This window comes from Cajanus cajan, chromosome 1, assembly GCF_000230855.2.
Source record: "Cajanus cajan strain Asha chromosome 1, NIPB_CcT2T_4, whole genome shotgun sequence".
NCBI lineage: Eukaryota > Viridiplantae > Streptophyta > Magnoliopsida > Fabales > Fabaceae > Cajanus > Cajanus cajan.
Window position 1 is genome coordinate 89,661,544 of NC_138517.1, and position 18,353 is coordinate 89,679,896.

At 35.5% G+C, this 18,353-nt stretch overlaps 3 protein-coding genes across 5 annotated transcripts; 2 read left to right on the plus strand and 1 right to left on the minus strand.

The window, feature by feature from the left end:
- The first annotated feature begins 2 nt into the window (after positions 1 to 2).
- On the plus strand, positions 3 to 2,492 carry LOC109803244 (uncharacterized). Its single transcript, XM_029272483.2, has 2 exons — positions 3 to 1,468; positions 1,912 to 2,492. Exon 1 carries the CDS (start codon positions 273 to 275, stop codon positions 1,416 to 1,418), a length of 1,146 nt encoding a protein of 381 aa, XP_029128316.1. The 5' UTR covers positions 3 to 272; the 3' UTR covers positions 1,419 to 1,468; positions 1,912 to 2,492.
- On the plus strand, positions 1,942 to 15,299 carry LOC109803240 (methylmalonate-semialdehyde dehydrogenase [acylating], mitochondrial). 3 transcript variants are annotated; one of them, XM_083067411.1, is made up of 22 exons: positions 1,942 to 2,004; positions 4,528 to 4,679; positions 5,482 to 6,351; positions 7,505 to 7,599; positions 8,005 to 8,076; positions 8,163 to 8,324; positions 8,560 to 8,638; positions 8,733 to 8,887; positions 9,289 to 9,352; positions 9,597 to 9,668; positions 9,862 to 9,941; positions 10,069 to 10,134; positions 10,972 to 11,008; positions 11,101 to 11,296; positions 12,041 to 12,131; positions 12,319 to 12,399; positions 13,803 to 13,880; positions 13,992 to 14,027; positions 14,115 to 14,158; positions 14,270 to 14,348; positions 14,721 to 14,811; positions 14,911 to 15,299. In XM_083067411.1, the coding sequence occupies exons 3-22, from the start codon at positions 5,799 to 5,801 to the stop codon at positions 15,012 to 15,014; spliced, it is 2,235 nt and encodes a 744-aa protein (XP_082923537.1). In that variant the 5' UTR covers positions 1,942 to 2,004; positions 4,528 to 4,679; positions 5,482 to 5,798; the 3' UTR covers positions 15,015 to 15,299. The 3 variants fall into 3 exon arrangements, with proteins under 3 accessions (XP_082923537.1, XP_020220309.1, XP_020220315.1); XM_020364720.3 differs by lacking the exon at positions 9,597 to 9,668 and having other exon boundaries at positions 1,944 to 2,004; positions 9,850 to 9,941; XM_020364726.3 differs by lacking the exons at positions 1,942 to 2,004; positions 9,597 to 9,668 and having other exon boundaries at positions 10,972 to 11,022; positions 11,145 to 11,296.
- LOC109803871 (PPR superfamily protein) lies at positions 14,075 to 18,096 on the minus strand. The gene is made up of 2 exons (XM_020365541.3): positions 15,362 to 18,096; positions 14,075 to 15,225 (listed from the first exon to the last, which is right to left on the minus strand). The coding sequence occupies exon 1, from the start codon at positions 17,259 to 17,261 to the stop codon at positions 15,441 to 15,443; it is 1,821 nt and encodes a 606-aa protein (XP_020221130.2). The 5' UTR covers positions 17,262 to 18,096; the 3' UTR covers positions 14,075 to 15,225; positions 15,362 to 15,440.
- Positions 18,097 to 18,353: the final 257 nt, after the last annotated feature.

An 18,353-nucleotide genomic window follows, 5' to 3' on the forward strand; every position in this document is an offset into this window, starting at 1 on the left:
CTTTGCGTCACGATGAGATCTCAATCTTCATAACTAGAACAGTCTCCATCTATTGGCACTTGCTTGCAAGAGTGACGAAAATCACATTTCTTCCCTTGTAACGCCATCACTCCAACCAATGCCCAATCCCTCTCAATCGCATTCCCAATAACAAAAACAAAAACAAAAACAATTTCTATTTGTTTTTCATTTCTCGGGCCTTTGACGCCAAGATTGGGTTGCAGTTGCAGTGTCTGTCATAATCTGGTGCCCTCGGCCTCACCCAGACGCAGATGCAGACTCTGGGTGGTTTGTTGGTCACTTCCGTTCTCGCTTTCTACCACAGGTTCTTCCGTCTCTCCCTTCGTTTCTTCATTCTCATATTCATGGATTTCCCTTCCACATTCAGATTCATCGCAAAGTTCAGTGAACTCGGTTGCGGCCTTCTCCTCTTAGGCTATGTCTCGCCCCTCTTCAACTTCCTCGGCCTCCTCCTCATCTTTCTCTTCTGCCTCCGCCTCCTGCGCCTCTCTCCCAACACCAAACACAACGATAATGATAATAACTCCAATTCCAGACCCTATAATTCCGAGGACCATGTCTTCGACGTAATGTCGCTGCGCCGCATGGTGAAGGCCGAGCGCCAGCGCTACCAGGCCGCCTGCGCCGAGATCGAGCAGGAGCGCGGCGCGGCGGCGTCCGCGGCGGAGGAGGCCATGGCGATGATCCTCCGCCTCCAGAGCGAGAAGAGCGCGGTGGAGATTCAGGCTAAGCAGTTCCGCCGCGTGGTGGAGCAGCGCCAGGAGTACGACCACGAGGTCATGGAGTCGCTCCGGTGGACGGCGGAGCAGGAGGAATCGCAGAAGAATCTCCTCGAACGCCAGTTGGAGGCTCTCAGGGAGAGGCTCGGGCAGTTCCTCAACGAGCACGAGATTGAGCACCTCCGAGACGAAGAAGATGAAGAAGGTGAAGAGCGCGAGATCCAGCACCTTAGAGAAGAAGTACGAGATGAGGGAGAAGAAGGTGAAAAGCACGAGATCCAGCACCTTAGAGAAGAAGAAGTACGAGATGAGAAAGAAGAAGAAGAAGAAGGTGAAAAGCCAGAGATCCAGCACCTTAGAGAAAATGAAGTACGAGATGAGGAAGAAGAAGAAGGTGAACAGCACGAGATCCAGCACCTTAGAGAAGAAGAAGTACGAGATGAGGAAGAAGAAGAAGAATGTGAAGAGCACGAGATCCAGCACCTTAGAGAAGAAGAAGTACGAGATGAGGAAGAAGAAGGAACGGCGACCGGCACGGCCACTGGTTCCGCCAGTGTCGTTGGCGATTATGACGATGATAGCAGCGGCTTCTTGAATTTCTCTGTTGAATTAGATGTAGAGGTTTCTCCGCAAATCCAATCTCCAACATACACTCACACAGAACAGGATCACTTGTGACTTTCTTGCTCATCCACATCCACATGCACGTGATGATGCACATGGACATGGTTGTTCAATGAAAATTACTTTTTGCCGTTCTATATAAATTTGTTTTTTGTTTCTTTTATCCCATGTTTTGAAGCTATTGGATATATATGTGTGCATATTGTCATGGTGTGATATATATTTTTCATGATCCTCACTTAATATTGCAAGGACAATCAACACTGATCAGTACAAGTGGTTGTGACATGTGACTTGTGACATGTGACTTTAATTAACTTGTCCAAGATTCGAATGAAGACATTGAATATCAATATGACTATTTAAGAGTTGAGAGGAGAACACGTATTTTATGTACACTTATGATTCCAATTTCGACTAGATAGTGAGGATGTGTGAATTGGTTTTATGATGAGATATAATTAATTATTTTGTTCATGGTAGATATAGTTTGTATGTTTGAATTGGTCTTATGATGAAATATAATTAAATATTTTGTTCATGGCAGTGATAGCAAAACGACAAATAGTTGCTTCTACTTTTTATGGTTTCATCATGATTTTGGACGGTGGGACTGATTCTTGAGTTATCTAAACACACTGTAAGTTGATTATTTTAAGTTATTCTGAACACAGGTTAAATACACACTGTAAGTTGATTATTTTAAGTTATTCTGAACACAGGTTAAATTCATCCATATCTGATTGTTGATTTCTTATCTGATTTGTTTGAAACATTTTGTCAAAAACTCACTTGATAAAAAATGCAGTAAGTAGATAGTTTCATTGAATGAGTCTGGGTTCATGAATGAGCAAGTAGGGAACCTGGAGGTTGAATCCTATGGGACAGTGCTAGTGTTTTCAGAGGCACTCATTCGGGAATGAGTGGTCTCTCTTCATTAGGTGGTCTTGATTCTAATCTTTGCCTTAAATCTCCCACTTTGTCACACCTTACATCTCTAGGAAATTTAGAAGTTCATTTCTGAATTCTGAAATTTAGTGATGACACATGGAATATGTATAAACTATGAAGGAAGTTCATTTCAGTTTCAAATTAAGTTACCATTTGGACATGCTTATTCCTTGGTAAGCTTGCCATCTTGTAGGTGTTTCAACTTTCAACCTTCAGGTATGCGACTCTTGAGTAAGTACTTGGTCTGTGACACAATGTTAGTTGATCTTAAAATAATTGATGTGATCACTATAGTGCTGCCTATTTTCTTTTTAAACAAAAGTTTGGAATGAAAAGTTGTTTCTTTTTTTAGAGCAAGACAATGTAACATGTTTGAATCGATATGTGAACAAGTTTGGGTAATAATTAAGAAAATATAGCTGTTATATACTTATATCCAATTAAGGCAGAGGCATCCGTGACATGAACATGAAAACATCATGGAGGGTGAATTGCGAACAGTTTATGTGAAGTCAAGTGTGTATCCGCATCTCCTATATCTTTTATAACAGTTATAAGAAAGTGTTCCTTTTCATCATTGCCAGAAAACTCATTGTATATCTGCATCTCTTAATCTGCACTATCTAATGTTTGCGAAAAAGCTAGATATTGTGATCCAAATTAGTTAGGGGATTGTTAACGGTCACATTAGAGATATTGTGATTGAGGTAACAATGTAACGGTAATCCCATGGATTGCACGTAATTTTTATTCTTAATAGAAAAACCTCACATTAGAGAAATATAACTCAAGTATTTAGTCTCATTGAATTAGTTACATTTTGAATGTCAACGGTGTCTAACTCAGAGCATCTCCCTCCCAACATTTTCTTTATTTACTTTTTACCTTTTTTAAATAGGTATGTCATTACACAATCATAACTCATTTTTAAAGATAAGCAACTCTTCTTTCCAATTCAACAAATTTAAATTTTTTACTAAATAAGCCTCACAAATAACTCTACATTCTTATATTTTATCACATCAACTTTTACTTGTCTTTTTTTTTTTTTTTAAAAGTTGTTGGGCAGAAAAAAATAATAAAGAATCGATATTTATTTGATCATCTTGAATGCTAAATAATCAATAATCACCTACCTAACGACACTATCATATTAAGGGGACAAAGTGTGCACTTATTATTCACACACGTGTATATATATATATATATATATATATATATATTGTTGAGATTATGTTATGGTACTTGTCTGAGGGGATATTTTATGAAGATTGTTTTATAAGGTTATTATACAAACATACTCCACAATGATGAGATATTGTTCATTTTAGACCTTAGTTCTCACGGTTTTGCTTATAATAAAAAAATATAAAATTACTATTAACTCTAGTTTTTTTTTTTTTTGGAAGGGGGGTTCTCATTTAGCATTTCTCTACTTTAAAACTAAAGGGTTACTATTAAAATTTTCGTTAAATGTTGGTGTCAATTAAATGAAAACTTTTATTACTTTATAAAAAAAATCGTGTGATTATTGTCTGAAATATTTAAACGTTGAGTTTATTCATTATGTAAGGTTTAGTGTTTTTTTTAATACTTGAAGTAATTTTATAAAATTATATAAAAAAAAATTTCACAAAATTTAATTAACAATAACTTTAATAATCAAGATAACAATTTCATTTTGGTTCAAAACAAGTGGTAGTTAAGTTACGGGGAATAAAAGCATATGGAATAGTGTAAAGTCCGAAAAAATTGTGCGAATCATCCTCCGAAATTTAAAATATTAATATTTTTTTAATAAATTTGTTATAAAATAATTATTTAATTTAATATTTTATAATTTAAATTATTATTTTATATATTCGGACAGATTTTCGGAGGATCTATCATTTTTTTATGGAATAACTGTCACAAGTACAAAATCAGAGGACCGAAAATTATCATTAATTTTTTTAAGATATATTAAATAATAGTCTTAGTTATATTTTCGATCGTTATAAAATAAAATGAATGTTTCACAAAAAAAAATAAAATGAATAAATTTTAATTTTATAAAAATCAAAATTAGTATTCTGTGACCAGAAAAAACCGGTTATTTATAATAGTAAAAGAATGGAAAATAATTTTATTACGATAAATAAAATTAAAACTCGTTTATTTCAGTAAAATATTATTTGCTTAGTATTTCTTTTTCCTACTACTCCCTGCTTAGTTAGCAGTAGCTCGAGGCTTCAACGCACTTGCACACGTTTTCTTCTCCAACCTACACTTGCAATACCTTTAACTCCTCTATTACAAGTTTCGATTCGACCTCAAACAATTGCAGTTGCAGTTCGATAAGTGTAGCACAGAGCAACAATCCAGGTTCCATTCTTCTTTTCCATTTTCCCTAGTTTATTGATTCGATCAAAATTGGAATCAAGTTCAATGTACAATGCTACTTCTGTTTTCTTTCAACTTAAATCAGTACTGTTTCTATCACTTTTTTCCAAGATAAATCTTGCTTTGTCCACTCTTTCGTGCATGAATTTTCAATGCCTTAGCAGTCAAACAATGGATATCTCTTCGTTGACATGCTTATGACTGTAAATCGCTTTTATCATTTATATTTAATTCGTTTTTTAATGTGCTTCTATTGCCGTTTCTCTGCGTACATTTATTTATTACCATATATAATTCGATGACTAGCTTCTTTATATAGACTTCTAATGGTGGCATATTTTATGGTCTTTCTTCTGAGTTATGTTTTTTCGTTTCTATCTGTGTCTGTTTGATGAATGGAGTGAATAACATAGAGGAAGCAACCGTGTGAACACTTGTTTGGTGCGTGGTTCTATGGAGAGGTAGAACTTTTTTTTTCATTTTTATTTATTTGAACTTATCGATTAAATTATTAAGTAAAATGTGTGAGATAATTGGGATATATCTTTTAATGAGAATGGTCAATCAGTCATTTGAGAGGTCATCCTTTCCATATCATTTTATCCTAATGAATAAGGTGTGGGTGTTGCATGCAATTTGGGATTGGGGAAAGGGTAGTAATTTGTGATACGTGAGTTATATTGGGGAAGAAGGAAGTAAGGGAGGAGCAGGTGGAGTTGATATTATTCATATGTTTTAGTTTATTATAAGGTATTTCATTTTTAACAAGTTTAATCTTTTACAGGACTGGCGTTAAATGATGTAACTCCTGTTGGCTATGCGTACAACATGAATTTGGCACTTTCATGAATCGATAATGTTAATGCTGCAGATATGTGTTGATGTGCTGTTCATATGGGCTAAGAGATATATGAATGGTTGGACTCAATAATTAAGAATACAATAGGCCTCTTTTGCTTGAGAATTTTTTAACTTTGTTCTCTTTTAACAGCGTCATCATAACTGAACTAGACTGATGTGGTCATATTCAAGCAGTGACGTGGAGAACATATAATAATGACTAGTGTTAAAATGCTACCATTTTCTTATGTTTAATACTGTATGATGGATGCTCAAAGCAGCACAGAATTGGATGAAACTGCACAAATGCTTCCACCTCCCCCAGGCACATTTGTAGATCGGGAAGAACTCATCCAACATGTTGGAGACTTTGCTGTGTCCCAGGGGTATGTGGTGACTATCAAGCAATCCAAGAGGGATAAAGTAGTTATACTAGGCTGTGACAGAGGAGGTGTCTATCGGAACCGGCGAAAACCTTCTGAAGAGTCCTCAACAGAACATAGTCGTAAAAGAAAAACTGGTTCTCGTCTAACAAATTGTCCTTTTGAAGCTGTGGGCAAGAAGGATGATGGTTTGTGGGTACTCACCATAAAAAATGGAACACACAATCATGAGCCCTTAAAGGACATGTCAGAACATCCTTCTGCCCGTCGCTTCACAGAGGGAGAAGTTTTGCTCATTAAAGAAATGACAGATGCTGGGTTGAAACCTCGACAAATTCTAAAGCGGCTGAGACAAAACAATCCAGAACTTTTATCAACACCAAAGCATGTTTATAATGTTAAAGCTAAGCTTAGACAAGGAAACACGAATGGTAAGCTGGGGATTTAAATAATAGATCAATTTGGAACATAGATCAGTGGATGGCTGTAACAAGTCCCACATCGGGGAGGTCTCCTTACCAGGGAGGCCTTATAAGGCGGGAGGTTCTCCAACCTCTTGGGCCGGCTTTTGAGAGATGGTTCCCCTCCTTAGCCTTATGCTCGTTACAATGGTGCTTTCATTGAGAGCCAGCCAACTCGAGAAGGGCTACCCACGGAGGGTTCTGACCACCGGAGGGTTCTGACCGACAAAGGCCGAGTGAAGTACCGGTGAGTGAAGTACCGTGGAGTGCGTCCATCGAGGACGCTGGCTTTCGAAGGGGGTGGTAATGTAACAAGTCCCACATCGGGGAGGTCTCCTTACCAGGGAGGCCTTATAAGGCGGGAGGTTCTCCAACCTCTTGGGCCGGCTTTTGAGGGATGGTTCCCCTCCTTAGCCTTATGCTCGTTACAATGGCCTTTTTGGTTTTGGGTGCAGGAAGTTATGATAATAACCTGGGGTTAGTTTAACAGTTAAAGAATGAAAGGTGATTTATATTTTTAAGATTTGGATTGTATTAAGGCCATTCTTGAGCTAGATGAGATAAATTTTTCCAAGAAAGTTTGCTAATGAGTAAATAGGGCCTTAGCTGAAAATAACCTTAGACTAAACCAGAGGAAAATTACAAATAAACCTTAAACTTCACTCAAGGAGTTTCTTAGATCCTTTCTTAGGACTTGATTTCATCCCAAAGTAAGATTGAAGTTAATTTGGTATAGCACTGTATAAAACTGATATATGCATGGCATAATTAGATCCGATGAGAAGCAAGATATGATTATAACCATTACCTGTAACACTAAGCCATTTCAAAAGATTAAAAGAAGAACATGTACTGAAATTAAAGCAGTCAACAGCTATTGAATATTAAGATATGAATTATCTTAATTAAGCTCTTAATACTTGCCAAGAAGAATGACTGGAATAGAATATGATGTATCATATGCTTGTAAAATGATAAGATAATATTCCGCATAAAATATTCAGTTATAAAGTAAAGGCTTAAGAATGAGCTCTATTTATATTCTTTGACATCTTGTTCCAATATGCAAAAGAAGTACTACACGGCATTATACTTACAGGTTGATGGCTTTCATATGTTGCAGTTAGGAATTTCAAGTCATTGAGACATGAGAAGTCTGCCGTAAGAAACAACTATCTTGCTGTAATTGAACCATTGTGGCGGCAGTGCAACCCTCCAGTAAGCTTTTGCTTCCATATATTTCATCTTAACAAAATTTGTCCTTTGTTCTCTGTACTTGGACGCCATTGTATAGTATCTGATAACACAAAATATAGGCTTGGGAAAAATGTATATGACCTCAGAGATAATCCATTTGTTTGTATGTTTGAATGAAGCTGAAATCAGTTTCAAATAATTGCCATATGCTGCTAGATGCATTATTTTGGTTGTTAATTGTCTTGCATTTTACCCAATGAAAACATCCAATGAGGGTAGTCTTCTCTTAAAAGTTGTCATGGGAGAAGACTGAAGAATTTAAAAAGGGTGATATAATAACTACCATTAGTTCTGAAGTACCTGACTGATTATATCTCTTTTATTTTATATTTCTCTAACAGTTTTAGTCGTTTTCTCTCGTTTCAGAGGGTTACCAATCTTATTGGAGGAAGATTTGTTGATTCACAGTCATGTGCATCAATTGACATTTTAAACCCTGTAAGTGTACGGAGGAACTTGAATTCTATTACTTATTCACTTAAATGGAGTAAAAGGCAGCTTGCTGACCCATTTAAAAATAACAGGCAAGCCAGCAAGTTGTTTCTCAAGTTCCAATGACTACAAATGAGGAGTTCAAAGCAGCAGTGTTTTCTGCAAAACGGGCCTTCTCATTGTGGCGTAACACACCAGTTACCACTCGTCAAAGAATCATGTTTAAGTTCCAAGAGCTTGTTCATAGAGACATTGTATGCATTTCAATTTATTAATGGAGTTTTTTGTATCATGTGCCTATGGACATATGATGTGAAAGCATTAAATATACACTATTAAATGTTTTAAATTACTTAGAAAAGCTCACACAAATTGACTTTTATTTACAATATAATAAGTACTTTCTTTTTCAATAAATATTTACTATTTTTTGCCTTCTTATTGGAATTACATTTATTCAGAATTAAACTTATTGGAAATTTCTTGCAGGATAAGGTTGCTATGAATATTTGTACTGAACATGGAAAAACACTGCAAGATGCACATTATGATGTGTTACGTGGGCTAGGTTAGTGTTCTTATTGTTGTTCAATGTCTAAGAACAGGCTTTACTGTCCTTTTGGCACGTATTATTTACAAAGAAAAATCATCTCCCTTTGTAGAGGTTGTTGAACACGCTTGTGGTGTAGGAAATTTGATAAAGGGGGATTTTGTACCTAATGTGTCCGATGGAATTGACACATACAGCATTAGAGAGCCACTTGGTATTTGTGCTGGTATCTGCTCTTTTGATTTTCCGGCTATGATTCCATTATGGGTAACCTCACTGTATACTTGTATTTTTTGAGTTTGCTTATGCCTTATGCTCTAGACCTTAATTTTATAGAAATTTCAATGATTTCTTTGTGCTAATGTAACTTCTCTTGCTCAGAAGTCTTGCCTCTGCATCAAGACGAATACTAGGTTGTAGTTGATTTTCTTTCACTGTAATAGGAACTAGCAAGGGAAAGATTTACTCTTTGCAATGGTTTTTTTCTGAATACCATATTACCATGTGATAAGCAATTTATACAGCAGAAACATACAACATGGGAAAGCTCATTAAATATAGAATTTTAGAATGTGATTAGATGTAACTAATGTAATAAATGGGAAATAGATTCAACATTTCCAAGATCTTTATATGTTTATATATATACATTATATTCATATGTGCAGATGTTTCCTATTGCTGTCACATGTGGCAATACATTTATTCTAAAGCCATCAGAGAAGAATCCAGGTGATTGTGAAATTCTTCCTGGACTACTGCTCTATATGAAATGACATATGCAAAAAGTATTCGGTTAAAGGGATTCACTTTAGTTGAAAATGTTATAATACTGAAAATGAAGTCATTTATTATATTGAAATACATTTATTCTAAAGACATCAGAGAAGAATCCAGGTTTCATGTTTGGGGAAGCAATGGTAGCCCCCTTTTCAGTTTTTCTTACATTTGGAACTTTTTGTGGTTTTTTGTGCAGGCTTTCACTCTATTTTTTACTTGAATTCTCTTATCTTTCTGGTGTTGTTCAGAGAATTTCCTATCCTGTCCTGTACTTTTGTCCTTCCTCTTAATTGTATTTATTTCCTATTCTAGAAAGAAATCAAAGAATTTATTGTCTATTCATTCTCACCTACTTCTCATCTTTGTATACAATAAACAAGTGTGAGCCTTTGATCTCTTTGTGAATAGCTGATGCCTTTATGCGTGCAGTAGGCATGATATTCTGTTAGTTATAATGTCAGGGGCATCTGTGATGCTGGCAGAGTTAGCAATTGAGGCTGGTTTACCTAATGGTGTGTTAAATATTGTTCATGGTACAAATGTAAGAATTTAGTTTGATATTTTCTTTTCTTGTTGATTGATTATTGTAGCATGTTGTTTGATTGGCATTTTTGTTAATTGTAACACTGATCAATTTATTCCTCACTCTTGAGAATTGATTCCAACAGGACATTGTCAATGCTATTTGTGACGATGATGATATAAAGGCTGTTTCCTTTGTTGGTTCAAATACAGTAAGTCATTCTTGCAATGAATTCTCACTGTAATTTTTATCTTGAGAACTGAAATGTATTCAAGAATTTGAACAAGCTTACTGAGGCTACTTTAATATCAAACAGCAATTCCTATATTTTAAATGTAAGTATGTTTGACATTGAACAAGCAAGCCAAGAGAGATGGAATTGCATTTTATCTTTTGATGAAAGGGAAAGTAGCATGGGTGCAATAAGGAGGTACTAATTGGCCTATCCAAAAAGAAAATCAATAGATTGTTGAGTGTGGGATGAATATAGTGTAGTGTTCTTTGCATCAATAACCTTATTTAAACAAATGCTTGTGACATGCCATACATCCTCAATTTTTTTGTCCTTGTAGAAAGGAATTGTTGATTGTCTCATACCATCATACCTTGCCGGTGACAATTAGTATGTTTCCGTTTTTTGAAGTGATAAGAATTGTTGCAATGATTGTAAACTGTTAGCAAGTATGCTTTCCAACATCTAAGGGAAAATGTATATTATTTATCTTCCGAGTAAAGATACTTGTGTTCAAGACTTAAGTGTTAAGAGAAGCATGCTTAATGGTAACTCTGGTCACATTTTACTTTAAGATATCATGACTCATGATGCACCTGATAAATTTCTTCTTGTTCATCTTGGTATGCACATTTTATATTATGAGCTTTTGTTGACATGGTTGGCATTAGAAGATTCATATTCATATTAAATTTTTGTATGAAGCAATTTAGCTTATCATTGAAATTAGTGAAAGAAAAACTATTTCACTATGTTTTTCATGGATTGGGAATTGGGTTGATCTGTTGTACTGATTTTATGGGTTTTCCCCTTGAGGTTGGTGCTTATGTATACACAAGAGCATCTACCAAAGGTAAACGTGTGCAGGTAATTTCTCTGCATCTGCTATCGTAGTAAAGCTCATGTTCCTTTTATGAGCTATGTGTTGCTCTTCACCCAATGCAGTAGTTGAGGTCAATGTAAATTGGCTGGTTGGCTATTGTCTTCAGTCCAATATTGGAACCAAAAATCATGCCGTCATAATGCCTGATGCAAGAGTAGATGCTACTTTGAAAGCTTTGGTTACAGCTGGTTTTGGTGCAGCTGGACAGAAGTGCACAGCACTAAGTGCTGTTGTTTTTGTTGGAAATTTCAGTCAATGGTATTTTGTTCAATCTTCTGAATGTAGAATTGTTATTTCAGGCTGACCAAATTAGTTGATCATTTATGAACTTATCTTGATTGTGGTTTGAAAAGAGTTTACTATCAATAAAATGAATAAAAGAGATAGAGATTGAAATCTTAGAGGTGTTGTTTCATCACCATTTCCTTCATAAATTCTGAAATCAGGAAATAAAATGAAAACACCTGGTGGCATTTTTGTAATTAGCAGTGAGTACTAAAACCAAGTAAAATACCGGCTTATTTTCTATATCCAAGGTGCAGTTCAGAAAAAAAAAAAAAAAAAAGATAATAAAGCTTGTGTAAAGCTTATGTGGTGCTAATCCTGTCCAGAAAATGTAAGGATATAAAGAGAAATAGATGGAGACAAGAAGAAAAGGAAAAGAGAGGATAAAAAGAGTATGAGAGGGAGAGAAATAAGAAGAAAAGAGAATATGGTGAAGTGTGGTAATTCAGTTAATTATTGGGGCTGGTCAGAAATTTCTTTCATGGCTCACTTGAATGTGTGATGTCTGTGGCCCTTCCTTTCCATCTTGTTTAGCTTTACTGGCTGTGTATATATCTAGAAGTCTTTATTTTGCTCTTAAATCACCCTTTGAATTTTTCATGATCAAATCATATTTTTGTATGCTGGACTGATTTTCTTATGTTGCTTTAAGAATTAGTCAACTGACATATTACTTATTTTTCATAAAGAGAATTTTTAATGTTTTTCTTTCAACAGGGAAGATAAACTAGTAGAGCATGCGAAAAAACTTAAGGTCAATGCTGGAACAGAGCCAGATGCAGACCTTGGTCCTGTAATTAGCCAACAGGTGCATAATTCATTAATATATTTTACTAAAACAACTGTCAGTTCACTAGAAGAGAACAAGGTGTGAGAGAGAGTGACAAGAATCTCGTAGTTGTTTTCAATGCATTTATGAGCTTTCAGAATTCTGAGTTTAAAGTTGAGTATCTTCATTTATATTTCTTGATCTTCATATTCGACATTCATGACAGGCAAAGGAACACACTTGCAGATTGATTCAAACAGGTGTGGAATCTGGGGCTAAACTAGTGCTTGATGGAAGAAATATTGTGGTATCTTCCTAGTTTCTGCTTCAATTTAATATTGTGGATGATTTGACTTGAGGAATCTTAAGGAAGACAAAAGGATTGCTGATTGCTTGAGGAAAATAACCCCTGCAAGATCCTATATATATACACAAGATTTACAATCACCAATAAAAGGAAATAAAGTAAATAAGGAAACAAAGAAATATTGCTATACAATCAGAACAATACAGATCCTAAATAAGAGGTTCAATTTACCTAAATAAAGGTTCTTTCCAACAGGGACTGCTGCATAAGTGCTTTCATTTGATTTATCATGTATGTTATTTTGCTTGTAGTAAAGAAAGGACGATGCGATATTTGTGGACAAGAAAGTGAGTATATGAAATAGCCATCAAAATGTTAGTAATTTCCAAAATGCGCGAATGGGTGGAGGAAAAAAATGAAACATTAGGGGTCACCATTCAGATTGATGGTTTAAGAATAGTAATTTCATCATGTGATTTGAAACCTTGCTGGGTTTTTGTTGCTGTCAATCAGTCACCATGGATGTACTAATCTTGTGGCTTGATATGTTTCACTGATTGAATTTTTCTGAAGATAGCACTTCGACATTTTTCTGAAAATACCAGAATTTTTCAGGAAGGTAACAGACTGTTAAAGTAACAAAATCACATACAGAGAAAGGAATTGCTACTCGTCACTTATAATATAATTAGATGTCGTGATCATTTGAGCAGACAAGCAAAGTTCTGAACGATAAGTTAAATTAGTATGCAACAATTCTGCAAGTTTCTTTTCTCTCCAAGAATACTAACAACTGACCTTCTACTAGGCATGGCAATGGGGCGGGGCGGGAGCAGGTTTTACGTTCCCCGCCCCCGCTCCTGCAAATTTAAATCGTCCTCGCCCCCGCTCCCGATACCCGCCGGAGGTAAAATCTAGGTCCCCATCCTCGCTCCCGGCGGGATTCGGGTTTCGCCGCCCCGCTCCCGCTCCCGTTCCTATTTTTTTTTTCTTTTTTCTTTTAAATAAATATGAACAATTTTAAAAAAATAAAAGAAAAAAATAATATAAATTTTTACATATAAATATTTCTAATTTTAGTTTATATATATATATAAAATAAATTTTTAATTATATTATTAAGCGGGGCAGGGGCGGGTACGGGGATGTTATTAACATCCCCGTCCTCGCCCCCGATTTTATCAATCGGGGAAAACCCGAACCCGAACCCGATAAACACGGGTTTTTCCCGTCCAAATCGGGGCGGGTTCGGGCGGGTACCCACGGGAACGGGTTAGATTGTCATGCCTACCTTCTACTTGTTCCTTATAACACTGTTATGGACATTTGTGCTATCATAGGTCATTAAGATCTTTGTTCATAAATCATAATGCTAGTTGTGCATGTGTAAAATTGTCTTGTAGGTTCCAGGTTATGAACAGGGAAACTTCATTGGTCCTACCATCTTGTCAGATGTCACAGTTGATATGGAATGCTACAAGGTAATCTTAATTATGTTCTCACTTTGCTGAATTAAATGGTGTTGCGTAGGTTGTCAAAGTTTAGCTGCATTGTAATATATTTGTGATGGGTTTTCATCTTGATTTCTGCAGGAGGAGATTCTTGGCCCAGTTCTTCTGTGTATGGAGGTTGTTATTGAATCCTTTGTTTTTGTATTTATTAAATTGAGAATCTGTTAAAAAAAAATGTTAAAATCTGATTATTTTTATGCCCAGGTTAACAGCATACATGAGGCGATAAACATCATCAATAGCAACGAGTACTACAATTTAAGCTTCTCTTGAGCTTTTATATATATATATATATATATATATATATATATATAATTTACTATCTTATCTACAGTACTTAATTGTTTGTCATTCTATAGATATGGTAATGGAGCATCCATCTTTACAACTTCTAGTGCAGCGGCAACAAGATTCCAGACTGAGGTTGAAGTTGGACAGGTAAATACTGTCACCTCTCTGCTAAACTTTGAAGTGAGACAAGATTGTTAGGTGACATCTCCATCCAAATCCATGTTCGCATGCTAACCGATGACTTGTCTTGTTTTCACATTCCCTTTTATTACTTGTACAACCTGGAAAAGTGGAAATCCTTGAATAACGTCTTCCATTATAGCTGTATTTTTTTCCCCCATAATGCAGAACATCCTTCACATGCACCCTTTTTTGTAATTTCCATTTCATATAAACCTTTTAGAACTTTAGGCAATTGTTTGATATGCATACAATGTTATGCAAAGCTGTTTGGGATTATTTTACATTTTTTGCCCTATTTGCATTTTTCTAATGAGTATTAAATATGATCTGAATCAGGTTGGCATAAATGTCCCGATCTCTGTTTCATTGCCTTTTTCTTCATTCATTAGCTCCAGGCCATCTTTTGTTGGTGATTTGAATTTTGATGGTAAAAACCTATCGAAAACCTTGCTTTCATTGATTTTCTACCTGATGTATGCATTCAGGGCATGAGCTTATTCTCCATTCTTAAAAAACTTTTCTGCAGGGAGAGCTGGAATTCAGTTTTACACACAGATTAAGAGGGTCGCTAAACAATGGTCTGACACATTAGATGGAGATAAAGCAATTCTTGAAATACCTTTTACTTAGAAAATATCAATTGTATTTTGCTGTCCTTTTCCCCCCTCCTTTTTGGGACAGTTGTATATACCTAGGCAATGTATAGCCGACCCCACCTAGTGGGATAAAGGCTTGGTTGTTGTTGTTGTTGTTGTACTATTTGTTTGAGCAGGAGTCAACTCTTTCTGTACCTGGTAGGTAAATATCTCGGAGTGCTGTGAGTAAATTTTTGTAGAGAATCCTATCAAGTAAAGGAACTATATGTCAGACCTGTGAACTTGCATTTCTTCTTTCAACAAACCCTCCTGGAAAACATGTTAACGTGTCTATCTTTACAGAAAAACTAAAGATGGTATTTGTTAAGAATAGAGACTAACCAGTGCATAATATATTGTTATTGGTAAACATGTGAATATTTTTTCCACTCTTGTATAAAGATGGCTACATTATGCTTCACTAGAAATTCTCATCTCCCGCCTCAATGCGGCTGAACCCATAACATTTCTTTAACCTTTTTCGTGTCATTTCTTCCCTCACTTGTTCAGTATCAAGCCAATGACCATGTTCGCCATAGATCATATTCAGCAACGTGTAGTTGCCAGCGTTATTTGGTTCTGATCTTATAAGCTGTGGGGCTAGCATTTCTGCTATGTCCAGTCTTCCGTGAAGCTTACAAGCCGATACGAGAGAGCTCCATATTCTAGCACTTGGTTTCATAGGCATTGTTCTAAGTATTTCCAAAGCATCTTCAAGCTTGCCTGACCTTCCAAGAAGATCGACTAGGCATGCATAATGCTCTATAGTTAATGGAATTTTATAATCTACATTTACTTGTTTAAATATCCTTTGCCCCTCAGATACCAGGCCAGCATGATTACAAGCAGATAAAACTGCAAGGAAGGTGATTGCATCAGATTTCACCCTTCTCTCATTCATTTCATAGAAAAGTTGTAAAGCTTGTTCACCACATCCATGGAGGCCATAGGCATTGATCAAACTACTCCACGTAACAGAATCTTTGTTTGTCATTTCTAGGAATATCTTACTAGAACCATCCAAACAACCACATTTGGCATACATGTTTATAAGTGCATTGCCCACAGAGATGCTAAAACTAAATCCGGATTTAAAGATATAACCATGGAGTCCACAACCCTGCTTCAGTGAAGATAAATTTGTGCAGGCAGAAATCACTGCCAACAAAGTTACGTAGTTTGGTTCAGTTTCCGCAGTTCTCATTTTATTAAAAAGCTTAAATGTTTTATTGCTATCCCCTCTTCGAGAATAGCTCCCAATAATCGAACTCCATAACACAACATCTCTAAACCTAGACCCTTCAAATATTAATTCGGCAAGCTGCATTGATTCTCCATGTTGACCATACATATTTATAAGAGCTGATGAAAAACTAGGACATGACTCAAATCCATGACGGAATGCATAACTGTGAATCTCCTTCCCATACTTAACAGAACCTGGCTCTGTACAAGCAGGTAACAGAGCAATTGATGTCACTCTATTTGGGCAAACTCCTTCAGCCTGCATTGCTCGAAAGCATGCAAAAGCCTCGTCATAATCTTGATTAGCAATGCATCCAGATATCATGGCAGTCCATGAAACCTCATTTTTCACCTCCAACTCATCAAACACACGCAAAGCCATCAAAGAATCATCACACCTAAAATAAAAATCCACAAGAGCTGTTGACAGAAACACTGACTGTCCTATCCTATGATCAACAACAACAAGAGCATGAATCTGTCTTCCTATCCTTGATCCCATTTTCCTCCCACACTTGGATACCACGCTAGCTAGCAACTCAGGCTTGGGAACAAGACCAAGTAAGTACACATCTTTCAACGTTTCCAATGCTTCTTCCAAATACCCATTTTGCAGATAACCGTTGATCATGGAGTTCCAGGTGATGGGGTCTCTGTGAAGCGTTGTGTCAAACACTTTCCGTGCTGATTCGACATCCGAAAACTTAGCATACATGGTGATGATAGAATTGGACACAACTGATTCAGAGTGGGAGCCTGTCTTAAGAGCTATGCAATGAAGCTGTGTGCCAAAAGCATGACATTGGGCCGAGGAGCTTGCCTTGATGACTGATGGAAGGACAAAGGAAATGGAATATTGGCCAGAGAGATGGAGTTCAGTGAAAAGCTGAAGAGTCTGATGATAAAGACCGTTTGAGAGCAAGGTTTTGATCTGGTTGGAAGGGGAAGAACGTGTGGGGGCCAGAGTAGTCAAAAGGCGTCGGGTGTATAAGGCCATGCAGGGCAGAGGATTCCTCAAATTTGGACTCAGAAACAGTGTATGCCCACTTCATTTCATGGGCAAATCCAGGAGCTTTCTCTTTTGTGAGAGTGAACTGAATTCTTAATCCTAGGACTATGATGGGATAGTTTAATTATTCATTGTTTCTTCTTTTAATCCAACACAAGGGTGTTTCCTCTCTTCTGATTTTCTTCCCATGTATCAAGTAATGTAACGTTAGCTTGGCTTAAAGTTCATCCATTCAAAATAACTATTATACTCTTTTATATCTGAAAAGCTAAGCTTTATAGATTGCACTTAATATTTTGCACTCTCATCTGGAAGAATTATTAGGTAAGTTAGATCGATAAATGTCTATATATATTTTTATTTATTTATCAGAATTACAATGCATTAGACAAATTTAAAATTGTGTACATGCTTCAACTATTTACTATTAGGCCAATTTTAGTAGTCAAATATCCATATTCTCAACAAGCATGTATTTAAATTTTTTAATTTTATAAATAATTAATAACACTTAATTTTTTATATGTAAAAATTTGTTAAAGTGTGTGTTTATGAATTATGACCACTTAATAGTTTATATTCTTTATTTAAGCTAATGATCATATTCAGTGGGAACATAAAGGACGAGTGTCTATAGCTAATCCTAAATCAAATATAGGTTAAGTTGGTTCCATTTTTTTTTAAATAAGTTAGATTATAATTATTTTTAACTCTTATTTAACTTAAATAATTTAAAAAGTTTTTAAATATATTTAACTAGCTTTTTTATAACAATAAAATGACCTATTTAAATCATCATAATTAATAATATAATGAAAATGATATTATCTTTATTATTATTATATTAAATTTCCACTACAGTATTTTTATTTTATATATTTCCTGGTTTATTTAAAAGCTTAAATTCGCTAGTCTATATACAAGTATGCGTCATATTTAGATTTGTGAATATTATTATTATACTATCACCCCCTCATGTCTTTGAGTTTATCAAATTTTTATTTGAAATGTTAAATAACTAATGTACCAAAATTATGTTTATAAATTGAAATTTAGAATAATAATATAAATAAAAAAAAA